Source organism: Nomascus leucogenys, chromosome 23 (assembly GCF_006542625.1).
Source record: "Nomascus leucogenys isolate Asia chromosome 23, Asia_NLE_v1, whole genome shotgun sequence".
Lineage (NCBI taxonomy): Eukaryota > Metazoa > Chordata > Mammalia > Primates > Hylobatidae > Nomascus > Nomascus leucogenys.
The window spans coordinates 11661578-11675237 of NC_044403.1; the positions used below are offsets into that span (position 1 = coordinate 11661578).

Below are 13660 nucleotides of genomic sequence, written 5' to 3' on the forward strand. Positions count from 1 at the left end.
TCTCCCTTAAAAACTTAGGTTTTTCAGATTTTTTTCAGATGCATTCATATTTGAGGGCAGGGAATAAACATTTTCCCTCCCTTTTTTCCCTCTTCACCCTTTATATAAATTTTACTGGGTAAAAGTAATACATGTATATCGTGAAAAATTCGAATACTACAAAAATCATATAGTCCAGAATAAAGCTCTCTTCTCTGTTTCCTTCCCCAAGAGGCAACTACTTTTAGCAGTTTACTGTCTGTCTTTCAAAGATACCCTATTCATGCTTTTTAAAAAACACAAGTATTTTACATATCATTGTATACCTTGTTTTTTCCACTTGATGTTAGAGATGGGAACAGATATTTAATACAGACTCAGGTAAAGTATGTATAATACTCATACATTTGCCATTAAAATATATGCAGTTCCTACTAGGGAATTCCATATTACTCAGATAATATCAAGGTATAGAAAAGATTTTCGTTTTAGTGATTTTTCAGTAATTTTTAAGCCATTCCTCTTTCCCCTGCAGTTTAAAAAAATGCACAGAATTCCTAATGCCAGCTATATGTTCTGTAATTCTACACCAACCAAATCTGTACTGCACAAGACATATGAGAGCCTCAGGACTCTCTTGGGATATGTAAGTTAGGGGTAGGACAGTTGGTGTCCCAGTCTCTCCATTGAGTCTTGTTTCTGTGCTGAGTGTCCCTGCAGATCTGGCAAGCCTATGAATGTCAGGTCTGTGCTGGTCTTTGTATAGGTCCCATCTCCTCCTGGACTTCCAAAGTCCCTCAAGATCCTGAATCAGGAGGACTTTTCCTATCTAGACCTCCCGTCAGTGAGCATGATGGTCAGGGCATGTCCACAGCGTGGTATCCTCATAGGCCTTTCGTGGACCCCACCTGGTGATCCCTTTTATTCATCAGCTCTGTATATGCTGCAGTATTAGCTAGTGGTCAGTTGCTTTATAAAAACTGTGGGCCAGGTGTGGTGGCTCACACCTGTAATCCCACCACTTTGGGAGGCCAAGGCAGGCGGATTACCTGAGGTCAGGAGTTCGAGACCAGCCTGGCCAATATGGTGAAACCCATCTCTACTAAAAATACAAAAAAATTAGCCGGGCATGGTGGTGGATGCCTGTAATCCCAGCTACTTGGGAGGCTGAGGCAGGAGAATCACTTGAACCTGGGAGGTGGAGGTTGCAGTGAGCTGATACTGTGCCACTACACTCCAGCCTGGGCAACAAGATGAAAACTCTGTCTCATAAACAAAAAAATTGTGTTGATGGGGCATGGTGAGATACTTGCATTGTATTTTCAATTAGCAGCAACATTCTATGGTAGAAACATTCTGTACAAATAATGTTTTGAAAAGTTTTTTTATTAATTTAAGAATGTTACCAAAAAATCAACACACTAAGTAGAAATGAAAAAACCTATCTACCTATCTATCTATCTATCCTTTAACTAGACTATACTAAGCCAACCTAGTTATTCTCAGTGCTTTTCATGAGTTATTTCTAAATTGGCAGCACTATTCTTTTAGTTGTAAAATTCTTTCAAATAAAAATTTAAGTATTCTAATGTGGGTAGAACATGAGCATTAAAAATAGATTATGAAGTTTTTTTATAGTGCTATTTAAATTTGTACAATACCTTAAATACCTGTAATAAAAAATATCAGTGAAAATTCTGGATGCTACTGTCAGGTTACTGGAAAGGGAGTGATACTGGCTTGGGATTCCTAGTTACCTCTGTGATCACTCATTTTTTAGTTTCACAAAGTCTTGATACCACCAGAGGGAGCTGTTTCTATCGAAGTCCTCGAATGAAGAAGTTGGTGGTGAGAGTTAAGACTAGGGAGCCGCTTATGCTGATCTGTGAAGCATAATCATTATCTGTAATTTTTAATCTTATAGACTCTTCCCCACAGCAAACATTTTCCTTCCATGTTTCATTTCAGATATTCTTCCCAACACATTGACCCTTTTCTCTGCCTAGTCTCACATCCTGCTTTCATCATACTCACATTTGTTACTATGTTTATATTTTCTTGTGACTGTAAAGCTTCTGAAACTCTTTTTGTGTTATAGTAAGCAAGTAGTCTCCCTTGGCATGGTATTTATGAACTGAGCTAGTTTTCATTTATCAATAGAAACTGCATTTTAAACCTAAGTGCTTTTATTTGGTTTGCTTTTGCAATGAAGCCATAAAGATTTCCTCCTATTCTTCTGGCTTATAGAGGTATTAACAAATAACAAAGAAGAGGTACTGGCTTGTACTTAGCATCTGAGCTAATGTTGTTCATATTGTCTTATTAGAACACCTGGAGAGTGCAAGTTCTAACTCAGGTATACCAGCTGCACAGAGAGGTGAGTTTGTCTAATTAAGCAAATAGTCACCAAAGGTGTAAAATTCTAGTTTGGTGGTGCATAAAATTACAGACATTGCAGAAAATGCACTGGACAATATGGAATAGACACCAAAATCTGGCTTTTTTTTTTTGTAGGTAGAATATGTTCTTTTAAAAAACATCAATTAAACTAATATTTAAATTTTTTAGTATGTTAATGGTTTCCCAGTTTCTAAGCATAAAATTTTAGCTCTTTAAAAATTTTTTTCCAGCTTAGCAGTAGTAAAAGTTATTCTTTTTAAAAGGGGGAACTTGTGAGGCTCACACCTGCCCTGACCCCATATTATCAGAGGCTTTGTTGCCCAAAATCAGACATGGAAACAAAACATTAACAAAAACGGCCCTTTGGTTTTTCTCTTACTGGTTGTAGAAAGAAGATATTTTAATAACAGATAACTAGTAACTTTTTAAAATATATTCTTCAAAATTTGATTCTCTTTTTTATAATTTTAGTAAAACTAGGGAAATGAATTATTATTCACAAAGCTTTGATTATAAAATAAAATAGAAACCACTGAAATATTGTAAATTAAGAAGAATAGGAAATAAAGTTAGTTAAAGCACAGTATGTGGTCCTTTCATTGATATTTATGTTAGACCCCACTCAGGCTCTCCCTAGGAGACCACACAACTATGACATCACCAAAAATGCTCAGCCTGCTAACTGAGAACTTGGTTTTGGACAAATCAGTGTCTAAAGCTTGACTCTTTACTATCTCTCTTATCTGACCTGAAAAGGACCATTCTTTTTCTGAGTTACAGTTAAATTACATCATCGAAAGGAGTGTTAAGACGAGTAAGAGACATCATCCATATTTTTTTCTTTGTTTTTTTCTTTTGTTTTCTGTCTGTGTTTTCAGCAACGTCAGTTGATTACAGTTCCTTTGCAGACAGATGCAGCAGCTGGATAGAGCTCATTAAACTGAAAGCTCAGACCATAAGGCGTGGATCAATTAAGACAAGTAGGCGGATGTTTCTACCACATTATGATAATCTGAGAAACATATCCCTGATTTCCCAGTGGTGAAAGCTAGACCTTACTACCCAGTAACAACATTGCCAATCCATCATGTATTAGAGTGTGAAAGCTGCAGACTGTAATGATCATTTAGGAAAAGCTTTTGAAAGGCCTTTAGATTTATTAGTTTTACCTATAGAATTGTGTTTTTGAAATTTTCCTTTTTGTGCAGGTATTCTTAAAAGTATATAAATAGATATTATATCATTCTAATTGGAAGTAAATTACCAACTCTCTTACTGAAAAGACATTCTTCCAGGACCCAAGGTACTATTTAGTATGTGGCATCTGTCGGTTTATTAAGTGTGATATGCATAGGGCTAAACTAATAAAGAATTTATGGTGAGAAAGTAGTTATTACCTTACTGCTAGGATCAGAATCATTACTTACATGTTATCTTTACCCTATGTGTTTTGGTAAATTTTGAGGTAAATATATTTGAGTGAAAGAGCTTACCGTACATTAAAAGGGGGAAAAAACTACATTTCACAAGAAATAATATAGGATGTGAAACCAGCCAGATCTGGTTCTGAATCCTAGAAGTGCCATTTTAATAGCTATGAGACCTTGGGCAAGTTACTTAACTTCTCTAACCTTCCATTTCCTCATGCATGAAATGGGGATGATGATGATAACCTGTGTTTTTGGGTTGTTGTAAGGATTATATATATATATATATATATATATATGTCTGGCTTATGGCAGTTATTTAATAAGTGGCAGCTATTTTTTTTTTACTTTATAAACAACCAACTTTTAGCTAGCAGAGGTCATTATGTTAAGCTTTTAAAATTATGAGTTGGTTTTCAAAAAGGTTTGGAAAAAACCAATATCTTACAACTAGATAACATAAGGTTTATCTACAAGTTGACAATGATGAAGTCGTCTGAAAAAGATGGAAAAATTGCACTGGGAAATAGAACAACTTTCACACTCTCCTTGTAATAATTTGTTCCTACAGCAGATAATTTTAATGCTCTGCCGCTTTTTCTTTTTCTTCACTTTATAACCAATCATTGTGTGTGTAGCTATACTGCATCAACATTTTCTTTTGCAGGAATGCCATTTTTCTTCCAAAAGAATTCCATTCCAGCATTTCCTCTCATGTTTTTCTGTCTCTCTTTTTTAATTGCATGCAGTGCATGATAATTTCTTTTCTTTCATGACATGGCTTAGCCTCACAGACAGCTGAATGTTGTCACCACTTATTTGGAAACCTCAGGGAATAATTGTGTTACCAGCGTCTGTTCTGAATGGTTTCTCCTCTTTCTTCAATTTTAGCCGTGACAGTTGAAAAAGCAAGTCCAGTGGGTGATGGAAATTTCCGGAATCGTTCTGCTCCACCTTGTGCAAATTCCACAGTTGGGGTTGTTAAGATGACACCTCTTTCTTTTATTCCTGGAGCAAAAATAACTAAGTATCTTGGGATAATTAACATGTTTTTTATTCGAGAGACTACTTCTCTTCGGGAGGTAATTTTATAGAAGTTATTTCATTTTTTAAAAAATTTTCTCTGAAGATTTAGTAACAAAACCAAACAAGTTTCAAATTGTTATTTTTTGCCAAAAATTTACAAATATTTATTTATATTTTAATAATCTATCTGGATTGAGTCTAGAGGTTATTTCATTTAGCAGCTAGGATTATCACAAGAATTGTGTTAGTTTTAAACCTATTTATTTTTAGAAATCTTAGAACCTTATCATATAGTAAATAAAACAAATATCTGTGTTCAAATAGAGGTTTAAAATAGCCCTGAAAGAACAGCTTCGTTTTCTCAGTAATTTAGCAATTTTTGACAGATCACATTTAGAAATAGTAGAGGACTGTATTATAGATACATGTCTAAGGAGATACTTTATGTAATTTAGCTCTACTGTTTCTTCCTCCTGAGAAAGGAATGAAGCTGCTCATTTTTTACTCTCTCCATTAGTGTATGAGGATGACATTTCTTCAGTCTTATCTCACACTGAGTATCATTAAACTTTAATTTGGTTTTTAAATAACAAGTTGTAATATTTTACTTGATGTGGGAAAAGTTCAGAATCAGAGTCAGCCTGTTACATCTTTTATAACACAGGAATTTAAACTTAAAAAAATTATATTGTGTCATATGTTAAGGAACAGGGGCTACCAAGCAAATTAATATTGTGAATAGGGAAATTTTTTAATTACTGAGGTGTGACATCCAATAACCTTTTCAAATTTTACATCAGCTGCAGTTTGTATTTTTAAAAAGTATATTCATTATAAAGATGACTTAGCTGGGCCCTTTTTCATCAGCAGTATTTCTATACTTTCTTAGGAATAACAGCCTGCACACTATCTTTAATGTCATACTCACCATCCTGCGCCTAGCACAGTAGCCGGCACAGAATAAAACACAATATGTTTTTGTGCAAATGAATGAATAGCTTCTGACAGATTATTTAATTAGATGGATGTTTTCTTTAAGGTAAATTAGGCCAGGCACGGTGGCTCACGCCTGTATTCTCACCACTTTGGGAGGCTGAGGCGGGTAGATTGCTTGAGGCCAGCAGTTCGAGACCAGCCTGGCCAACATGACGAAACCCCTTCTCTACTAGAAATACAAAAATTAGCCAGGCATGGTGGCACACGCCTGTAATCCCAGCTACTCAGGAGGCTGAGGCACGAGAATTGCTTGAACCTGAGAGGTGGAGGTTGCAGTGAGCTGAGATTGCACCATTGCACTCCAGCCTGGGTGACAGAGGGAGACTCTGTCCTTCCCCCCAGAAAAGATAAATTAGTTTTTATATCACTCTTAATTATGTTAAGATGAAAAATAAACTATCAAGATATTCTCAAAAACCTTTTGATAGAGAATTAAAATAGATGATACTTCTACATCCATTTAAATTTGACAAAAGATTTGGTGCAAAAAGCTGGCATATATTATGAATTAACCTTTTCTACTTGCTCTTGGTAGCACTTGGATATTACACTATTTTGAATCCATCAAATTTTATTTCCTAAGCCTTCTTGACTACTTAAGCTCCCATACCTCAAAATGTTGCTTCTTGGTAGGTTTTCCTTCAGCAGAAACTTAGAATATTAACTGTGTAGCACAATATCCCAAATGTGTTAATCGCCTGAGTCGTTTTCTTACAGTTAATTAATATTTTAAAAATTAATCCTCTGTAGCTACTGTGTCATCAGAATTTTTTGATTTAATAAACAGGAGGAAATTGATAAAAGTCAAAGAAAAAATATACTGAACTATGATTGAGTTGGAGGCAGGCTGAAGCAACTCCCTTAATTCCTTAACTACAAAAAGAGATCTCTTTACAAAACTATATGTAGGATCCTCAGGCTTTTCAGAAAGATGTGATCCAATAAAATGGTTTTCTAATACTGCATCATTTTTCCCCTTAACTTCCAGTTTAAAGTTGGAAATTTCCTCCTAGACTGTAAATAAGTCCAATAGAATTTGTGGAAACCTAGGTTGAAAAGCATTTTAAGCTATTGACTAGCCTTTGATTTCTGTTTTGGTTGTTTTTGAATATGGAAAAAGTACCCTGAACTACTGGATTTTATTTCCTAACAATTATGTATGGAATTCTTATTAGATGCACCTGTTGAACTAGATGTTAGCATATAGTTGTATGCAAAACAGATGCAGTCCCTGACCTAATGGAATTTACAGTCTAGTAGAACTGGAGCATGGTAGACTTTAACAAATAATCATATAATTAGTATCTAATTACTAGGGAGAGTAAGTAATATAAAGAAATTGAACAGAGCTATCAGAGTATATGATAGAATTCAACTTAGAGTTCACAGTCAGAGAAGGTATCTCAGAAGACATTATATGTAAGTTGGGACCAAGGAGTGAATGAGTTGTTCTCTGAAAGAAAAAAAAAAAAAACAACTGAGTGAAAAGTCTTCAGGAGCAACATGTGCCAGTGAGCCTGAAGTGGGAAAAGTGCTTGTGCATTTCAGAAACTGAAAAAAAGGCAAGTTTGATTGGAACATGGTTCAGGTTCAGAATGAGAGATATATGGATAGCAGGTAAGTTTCATTGTTTAGGCTTATCATCAATTTGTTTAAATGATGATGAGCATGATTTGATGGAGATGTTGAAGGTGTAGGCACAATTTGAATTCTTGCCCTGCCATTTATTTACTAGCTATTTGATCACAGCTAGTCATGGGCAAATTACAAATTCTCCGGGCTTCAGTTTTATCATCTGTAAAGTAAAGGTAGTAAATCCTTGCCTGGACATGTGTTCAGTCAATGTCTGTTCATTCATGCAGTAAATCCCCATTGTGAGGGAAGTTTAAGTTATTTGGTATATTAAGATAATTTAGGATGTTTTAATGTATATTCTTTGACATTTTGTATGCATTCCTATATCCATACACATGTATATATAGTGTGATTTTCCTGTGCGTTATTATTTAGGAAGGAGGAGTCAGTGGTTTTCTCCATGCTTTTATTGCTGAAGTGTTTGCAATGGTGAGAGCTCATGTTGCTGCATTAGGAGGGAATGCTGTTGTCTCCTACATAATGAAGCAGTGTGTCTTCATGGAGAATCCAAATAAAAACCAGGTAAGATGTGGTTAAAAATTCCTGATTGGCGGGAATCTGAGAATTTCTTCCATGGCTTCCTACCCCTAACCCCCTCCAAAAGAGAATTGCTCTTTAGAGCCCTTTAAGTCTAGATGCGTAAGACATTTCAGTGAATTTATTAATAACCATGGTCATACATAGTCACAAGTCAATACATGCTATTTCGACATCTCAGGTAACTAGGTATTACTCTTAATCACGTCTGGAATTTGTGCTCCTGAGTTACTGTTTCCACCCTCTTTTTGGTAGGTGTTTAGAATACAGTGATAGCTAACTGAGGAGAGCTAAAGATATCCTTTAGTTTGGACTATGATGCTGCCTTACTAATGAAGAGTATATCATAGGCCAGACTGCTTGCTTATTTCTAATACGTAGTGTTATTCTCTTAATGGGGATGAAAGCAGTTAGTTTAAATCTTAAAATAAATTTCTAAATTTTGTGTTAAGATAATTCACTTAAAATTGTTAAAAATTTTTTAAAATTAATTAACTATACTAAATAGTATGAAATGCCATAAAGGCAGTTCTTCCCAACCTGCTTCTCTTGGCACACATCAAAAATCCTATTTCTGTGGTCCATTGGTACTCTATGATGAATGCATGAAGCTGTATGTGGCTGCTGGTAATTGGCCCTGCGTTTCTGACCCAAGTGACTCCCCTGAGAGCAGAGGGGATCAATATCTTGGCAGACACAGAGCTTAAGAAGCTCTAATATAGACTAATTACTTATCATTTAAGCAGGAGTAAGAATGAATAGATGTGTATATGTATATATATATTTTTTGCCCCACCTGTACATCTAGATAATTGTAACCAAAGACAAATCATTTAAATTCTTAGTATCATTTTTTTCATTAATAAAATTATCTTACAGTGAAAGTGAGTTGCTGTCATAAATATATAAGCAGTTTGAAAAGACATTATGGAAATGCAAAATTGTTTTAGCTTTATTTAAGAGGTGGGGTCTTGCCATGTTACCCAGGCTGGACTTGAACTCCTGAGCTCAAGCGGTCTTCCCACCTCAGCTTCCCTAGTGGCTGGGAATACTGGCACATGCCACCACACCTGACTGGTTTTAGTTTTATTTTGAAATCATGAAGTTTAATCAATTTCTTCGGAAGGGTACTTCATTTACTAAGTTCTTTTCAGGTTTTCTTGATAGTTTATACATTTTCGTAACTCACGGTATACTAAACTTCATTAACATGTTGAAGAAAAATAGTGATAAACAAAACTATGAGACAACCTCTGATAAATTTTGTCAATGACTAAGGCACGTTAGAGGGGGAAGGGAAGCTATGAAACATCCTAGGAGGATTTTTGGTAGATAATTGGGGCATATCTAAAGCTCAGTGAGGCTACTGCAGTTCTGGATTTGCAGCCAGCTTATTGATAAGATTTGGAGTGAAGGAGATTGTGTGGAGTGGTCAAAAGGGGTACATGGGGAGAAGAAAGATTGAGAAAGGAACAGTGAGAAAGGCAGGAGAAAAACCAGGAGGGCTGAGAACTACCTCTACACAGATCATTTGAAAGTAGAAGCAGAAACCAGGCATATCCTGAGGAGGAGTATTTGATATCATTTGATATGATCTGGTCATAAAGAAAACATCTATTAGATCTGGAAATTATATTCAACTGGGTCCTTCTTTGTAATAATTTATTTGATATAAGAGGATTTTCCCTACTTTAAGAATCCTTTTTTGCTTGATTACTTTGTATTTGAGATTGAGATTTGTAGTTTTGGGTTTTTCCCAGTGTTAAATTTATACAACTTGTTTACTGACTTAACTAGCACCTTAACAAGTGCCTCAAAATCAGCTTATCCAGAATAGACCTTATCTCTATGCCTCAGTTTTCTCATCTATAACATTGGGATAAAAATTGAGGAAATCATGAGTTAATATATGTAATGTGCTTAGTGCTGGTGGATAGTAAGCACTGTAAAAGTTGTTACTATTATCTTTTAAATGTTTGTCTTCAGTGATTTCTTAAAAGACAAAGTCATCCTTCTTAATATGTCATACAAGGTCTTCCACATTCTCAGGTCTCTACCTTTTCAGACTCATCTGTTGCCCCCCTCACCTCTCCTAACATACCCAAGACGTAGATTGAATTGTTTGGTTTTCCAAAGGAACTGTGCTTTTTTTTTTCTTTTTTCATTTCTAATACTTTGTAGTGTTGATATTAACTCCATTTTGTAGGTGAAAAAAATTGAGGGTTAAAAAACTTAAGTTTGGTATGAGGCTATAAGCAGAAAAGCTAGAATATACCCAGATTTTCCACCACCAGTCGTCTTCCTCTGTACCCAAATAATAACTGTCAATGGCTGATTACCACTGACGTGTACACATCATATCAGGTGCCATGATTTATGTCATTAGCTTTTTCCCCCACTTTTATGTGAGATCTTACATATACACAAAAAATGTAGAGAATTGCACACAGACATTCTTACACGTAACCCTCAGCTTAAGAAATAAAATATTAAAAATATGGTTGAAGCCTCCGTGGGCCTGTTTCCTCTTTATACTGAATGAACCATCTTAATTTTGTTGTCATTCCTATGCATGCCTTTATATCTTAAAAAAATTAATTGTAGTCTTATTTTGTATCTAAAATGTTTTAATATATTTTTGAATAGGTAGTACATGATTCAAAATTCAAAAAGGTATGAATGGAAAAGTCTCTCCTTGTCTGCTGTTCCAGGCAGTCAGTTTTCTTCCCCACATGCAACCAAATTTTTCATTTTTGTTTTTTTTTTGGTAACTTCTAGAGATGTAACACTCCAGAGTGTGTAACCAGAGAGATTTTATACATACAAGCACATATATATAAATATCTATTCTTTTATCTCCCAGTTTAATATAAGTGGTAGCTTTACAGTACATATTGCTCCTCAGCTTTCTCTTTCACCTGATTTTTCTTGGCAATATTTTCATTTCAGGACATAAAGATTACCTTTACTGTTCGTTACAACCACATAACACTCCATGATATAGGTTGATCGGAATTTCTTTAATTAGTCCCCTGCTGATAAACATTTAGGTTGTTTTCAGTAAATGTTGTGCTAGTACATACAGTGCTACAAAAACAATGTGATACATAAGTGATTAGCACAAGTGGGAAAATTTCTTAAAACAGAATTGCTAGGTCAAAGTAGTACCTTTGTAATTTTCATAGAGATTTCCAAAGTTCCCCTTCATTGAGATATTTTGCACATTCTTTATATAAATATAGAAGGATATATATAATTATGTAAATGATTTTATATTGTATATATCATTTTGCAAATTGTTTTTAATTTATCGTAAGATTTACCCATATTGATTGAGCTTTAGGTCATTTTTCACTTCCATATAGTATTTCAGGCATGAATATTCCACAGTTTGTTTTCATTTCCCTTTGGATGGGCATTTAGTTTGTTTCTAGTATTTTGCTAAACATGATGCAGTGAAAAGTTACTTATTAATCTTTGTTGCATACATGTCCAAGATTTCTCTAGGGAACACAGGAACACATATACATGGAATTAACGGGTCACGGAGTGTGTTCTTTTTCTGCTTTAGGAGATAGTTCTTTTCAGGATGGTTGCACTTCCTGCTGCAGTGTTAAGTGTGTTGCTGTTGTCCCATGTCTTTGTTAACACTTGGTAACATTCAACTTTTACATTTTTTTTGCCAATATATATGAAGCGGTGTCTCATTGTCATTTTAATTGTGTATCTCTAATAGTGGGCTTGAATATGTTTTCATATGTTCACGGGAGCGCCTTGAGTTTTCTTTCCTGTGAATTGCCCTCTTAACCTTTTCTCATTTTTCTGTTGGATTACCTATCTTTATCCTAATGATTTAGAAGCCTGTGCTTTTTTGGCTGTACTGCCCCTTATGTAATAGAGGAGTATGAACGTGTTGAGTATAACTGAACCTGTCCTGTTTGTTGTTCTTATAGGCGCAGTGTCTTATAAATGTAAGTGGTGACGCAGTGGTTTTTGTTCGTGAATCTGACTTAGAAGTGGTGTCATCTCAGCAACCTACTACCAACTGCCAGTCATCATGTACTGAAGGCGAAGTTACAACCTGAGGAAAATTAGGAAAAAAGAGCTCAACTAAATGAAATTCATCAATCTCCGTTATTTTGTCATTAATTATCTTCTTAGACTTAAAATTGAACTTGACATAAGTAAGGAAGAATTGAGTAGATTTGATTTGCCTGGAGTCTTTTGGAGGCATGAGAATTTTCTAATCTTGACATTTTGTTTGCCTGTTCTAGACAGGCCCTGTGGGGTCTTGACCCTTCAGTAAGTTAAGATAAATTTTTAAAAGAACTGTAGCAAAGATGGAACCTTTGTAATTTATGTTGATTTTAATAAAATCATAATTTAAAAAATGAAATGGGAAGATTGTTAGGAAATTAGGATAGCTACTCTAGTGTAATTTAGAAAAACTAAGCAAGAGATTCTCCAGTTGTTAGCGAGTAAGCACTCTGATTTGAGAAATGTGTGGGGACAATGGAGAAAAGTTTTCAGAAAACTACTATGTAGATTTCTGAATGTGTTTTGTTTTGCTGAGGAATTCGGTAACAACTGAAAGGGAAAAGTGCTTCAGCCATCTTTTGAAAACAAGTTAAAATTCTGGAACTTGTATCTGTAATGCATCCTAACTCTTGTAAAAGAAAATAATTTATCATAGCTGGTGTCCTTTCATTGAAAGTTTTAATACTGTCTCTAAGGAGGGAGGAAAAGATTATTATATAATTTTATAACTGGCAACATTTGAGTTAGTACTGACTTTGTCTAAAAGAGGCTTGACTTCAACCGAGATAAAAATGTCAGTGAATTTTGTTAAAGTAGTAAAAATACAGTTGACTTAGTAGGAACATAAAATTATTTTCTAATAAGATAATATTTCACTCCTACCAAACAGGATTTTAGTAATATCTGAGGGATTGTTGATGGTGAGTTAGACTGTATTTGGCATAGAATTTGGAAATGTAACTTGAATGTAAATATGCTGCAAAATGTTGAATGTATACATAGAAAGACTTTCTCTGTCGACGCCAAATGCCCGTTGTAAATGAACCTTAAATATTACATTCCTCCTTTGCACAATAATATTTCTTTATAACACTTATGATTTTTTTCCCCAAGGACAACAAACTGCCCTTAAGAGTCATTTCCTTGTTATCACAGGTGTCAATATTTTTCTGTATTTTGTTTATAATTTTATTTTTTAAATAAAAAGTTTATAAAAATAAACTGGAATATTCCTAAATCTCTTTTTTACCTCCATCATATACTACTGTCAATTTTCTGAGTCACTTTCTATCTGATCATCTCCATTCATTTCTTCAGTCAACAAACATCCGTTGCGCACCTATTAAATGCAAGGCCCTGGCCTTAATTTTGGAAGGGGTGTGTGTTTGTAATTTCGGCTCTTTCATTGTTTCAGGGTAGGTAGGTATTCATTCAACAACTGTTTATTGAATGCCTGCTAGATGGCAGGGCACAGTTTTAGGCAGTGAATGAAACACACAAAAGTTCTTCCTCATAGAGCTTACAGTTAGTGTCTACACAGGTAAATAATTTGTAAGGTGTGGTAATGTAGTATTTTAATAATTGCTAATATTTATTGAATGCTTACTATGGGCAGCCAGTCT

General features: G+C 34.8%; 1 protein-coding gene across 14 annotated transcripts in view; it reads left to right on the top strand.

Annotated features, from left to right (window-relative positions):
- C2CD5 (C2 calcium dependent domain containing 5) overlaps positions 1-13259 on the top strand; it is a 96348-nt gene extending 83089 nt beyond the window's left edge. For 10 of the 14 annotated variants that reach the window (XM_030804831.1, XM_030804836.1, XM_030804839.1 and 7 more), the window contains 5 exons: positions 2306-2356; positions 3258-3359; positions 4698-4888; positions 7839-7985; positions 11954-13259. In XM_030804831.1, the coding sequence (XP_030660691.1) occupies positions 2306-2356; positions 3258-3359; positions 4698-4888; positions 7839-7985; positions 11954-12085 (623 nt within the window). In that variant the 3' untranslated portion in view covers positions 12086-13259. The remainder of the gene's footprint in view (positions 1-2305; positions 2357-3257; positions 3360-4697; positions 4889-7838; positions 7986-11953) is intronic. The other 4 variants (XM_030804835.1, XM_030804832.1, XM_030804840.1 and 1 more) reach the window with 2 other exon arrangements.
- Positions 13260-13660: the final 401 nt, after the last annotated feature.